Source organism: Brassica oleracea, chromosome C2 (assembly GCF_000695525.1).
Source record: "Brassica oleracea var. oleracea cultivar TO1000 chromosome C2, BOL, whole genome shotgun sequence".
Lineage (NCBI taxonomy): Eukaryota > Viridiplantae > Streptophyta > Magnoliopsida > Brassicales > Brassicaceae > Brassica > Brassica oleracea.
In genome coordinates this window covers 35,442,278-35,444,241 of record NC_027749.1, presented here as the reverse complement: position 1 = coordinate 35,444,241, position 1,964 = coordinate 35,442,278, and the positions used below count along the sequence as shown (strand labels likewise).

At 48.1% G+C, this 1,964-nt stretch overlaps 1 protein-coding gene across 1 annotated transcript in view; it reads left to right on the top strand.

The window, feature by feature from the left end:
- Window positions 1–1,725, top strand: part of LOC106324096 — a 2,329-nt gene extending 604 nt beyond the window's left edge. The window contains exons 2-4 of the mRNA XM_013762116.1: window positions 39–473; window positions 632–1,080; window positions 1,290–1,725. Coding sequence (XP_013617570.1) covers window positions 39–473; window positions 632–1,080; window positions 1,290–1,725 — 1,320 coding nt within the window. The remainder of the gene's footprint in view (window positions 1–38; window positions 474–631; window positions 1,081–1,289) is intronic.
- Window positions 1,726–1,964: the final 239 nt, after the last annotated feature.

The window sequence follows — 1,964 nt, the reverse complement described above, 5'->3', positions numbered from 1 at the left end:
GCCCACACCATGGGTTTGATGATGATTACATATTGGAGGTGTTCTACGATGGAGTGAGTTATGAGTTCCAAAACACTCTTGACTCTTCTAGTAATGGAGACTTCATGACTCAAACCACACCTGGTGCGTTTGCGTTGATTGAGAACATGACATCAAGTTCACTGAATAAGAACAAGGAGCATGACCGCTCGAAGAGTGTGAACATCATAGATGATCTCGCTGCGAAGGGGGACCAACTGCTTAAGGGAAACCAAAGCCAAGTGTTCATAATGGAAGAAGAAACTCCTGAGAAGAGTGTCGGTGACCTTGCGTTTGAAGCTGAATTATCAGGGGACGATCAGCAAGAGGTGAGATATGTGAATGGGCAAGGATGGCAGCTCAAAAACTACCACCCAAACCCTAACGTGCGGAACAACCAACAGCTTTTCTGGCCTAAGCAAGATAAACCAATGATCCTGCACAGAGTAACCAAGGTCAGTATGCCGGGTATCAAAAGAACTACCAACCCCGCGCTTATGTTCTAAGCCAACCGCAGAACAACACACCCCAGATGCAGAAACACCAGAACCCTCAACCAGCTACCTCTGCTCCTATCGTTGCTCCACAAGATGAGACAAAGTTCATGTTGTAGCAGCTGCTCCAAGGACAACAGCTCCAAGGGAAAGCTCTGAACCAGGTTACTACCGAGATCAATACTAGAATGAACCATATGTTCAGAGATTTGAGCACCAAGTACGACAATGTCGTGAGTCATATGAGACAGATAGACATTCAGATTGCTCAGACTGCAGAGAGCGTCAAGAGGCAACAAGGTACTCTACCTGGGAAAACCGACAAAACCCCTAAGGAGTGCAAGAGCGGAAAGCAACTTTCCGAGCCGGAGAAGAGGAGGTTCACCACGGGTGAGAAAGGGAAGCAAAAAGAGTCGAAACAACTACCAGCCGATACCCCGACAGTTGAGAGGAATACGGAACCAGCAGTTGGAAGAAGTTCGCCAGGACCAGAACAACCAGCTGAAGTTGTTCGCCCGATCCCAGAGGTTGTTCCTCCTCGCGAATACATTCCTAAATCCCTTACCCTGTTCCAGCAAAGGCCACTCATAAGGACAGAGAGGAGATGAAGTGCAGGAAGATGCTGGAGGACCTAACCGTCCGACTCCCCATGATGGATACGATCCAGATGATGCCCTCCATGCGCAGCTTTATGAAGGGATTGATCTCAGGAAAAATATCAGAGGAGAGCGAATTCATGACAGGTTCTAAGGAGTGCAGCGTAGTGCTTTAGAACAGGCAGATAAAGAAGCGAGGAGACCCCGGCAAGTTCGACCTCTCTATCCAGATTGGGAAGACAGGTTTTGCATGCTCCTTGGTTGATCTTGGATCCAGCGTGAACCTCATGCCTTACTCTGTAGCGCGACGTCTAGGATACACGCATTTCAAACCAACTAAGATGTCCTTAGTGTTCGCGGATAGATCAGTCAAATCCCTAGTTGGTATACTAGAGGATCTCCAAGTAAAAGTCGGAAACACCTCTGTTCCCGCAGACTTCGTTGTTCTGGAGCAAGAAGAAGAGTCTAAAGATCCTCTCATCTTGGGAAGACCAATCCTATGTATTGTTGGAGCCATCATTGATGTGCGACAAGGGAAGATTGATCTGAATCTTGGGGACATAGTCATGCAATTCGAGATGGATGAACTACTAAAAAAGCCGATGTTAGATGGGTAGACCTTTGAGGTTGATGAAGGGATTGACCCGCTGCAACCTCGCAAAGGAATGAGCGAGGAGATTCTTACAGAAGACCCACTTGAGCTTGCACTAGTAAGAGCTGAGGCCGAGCAGAGTGTCGTAAACATTGATGCAGCCGGGTATGCCAAGATGCTTGATTCCGCAAGGAGTATGGGAAGAATGGTAGCGAGTCTAAGTCTGGGGGAGGCAGGCAACAGGGACGAGAACACTCCAGCTGG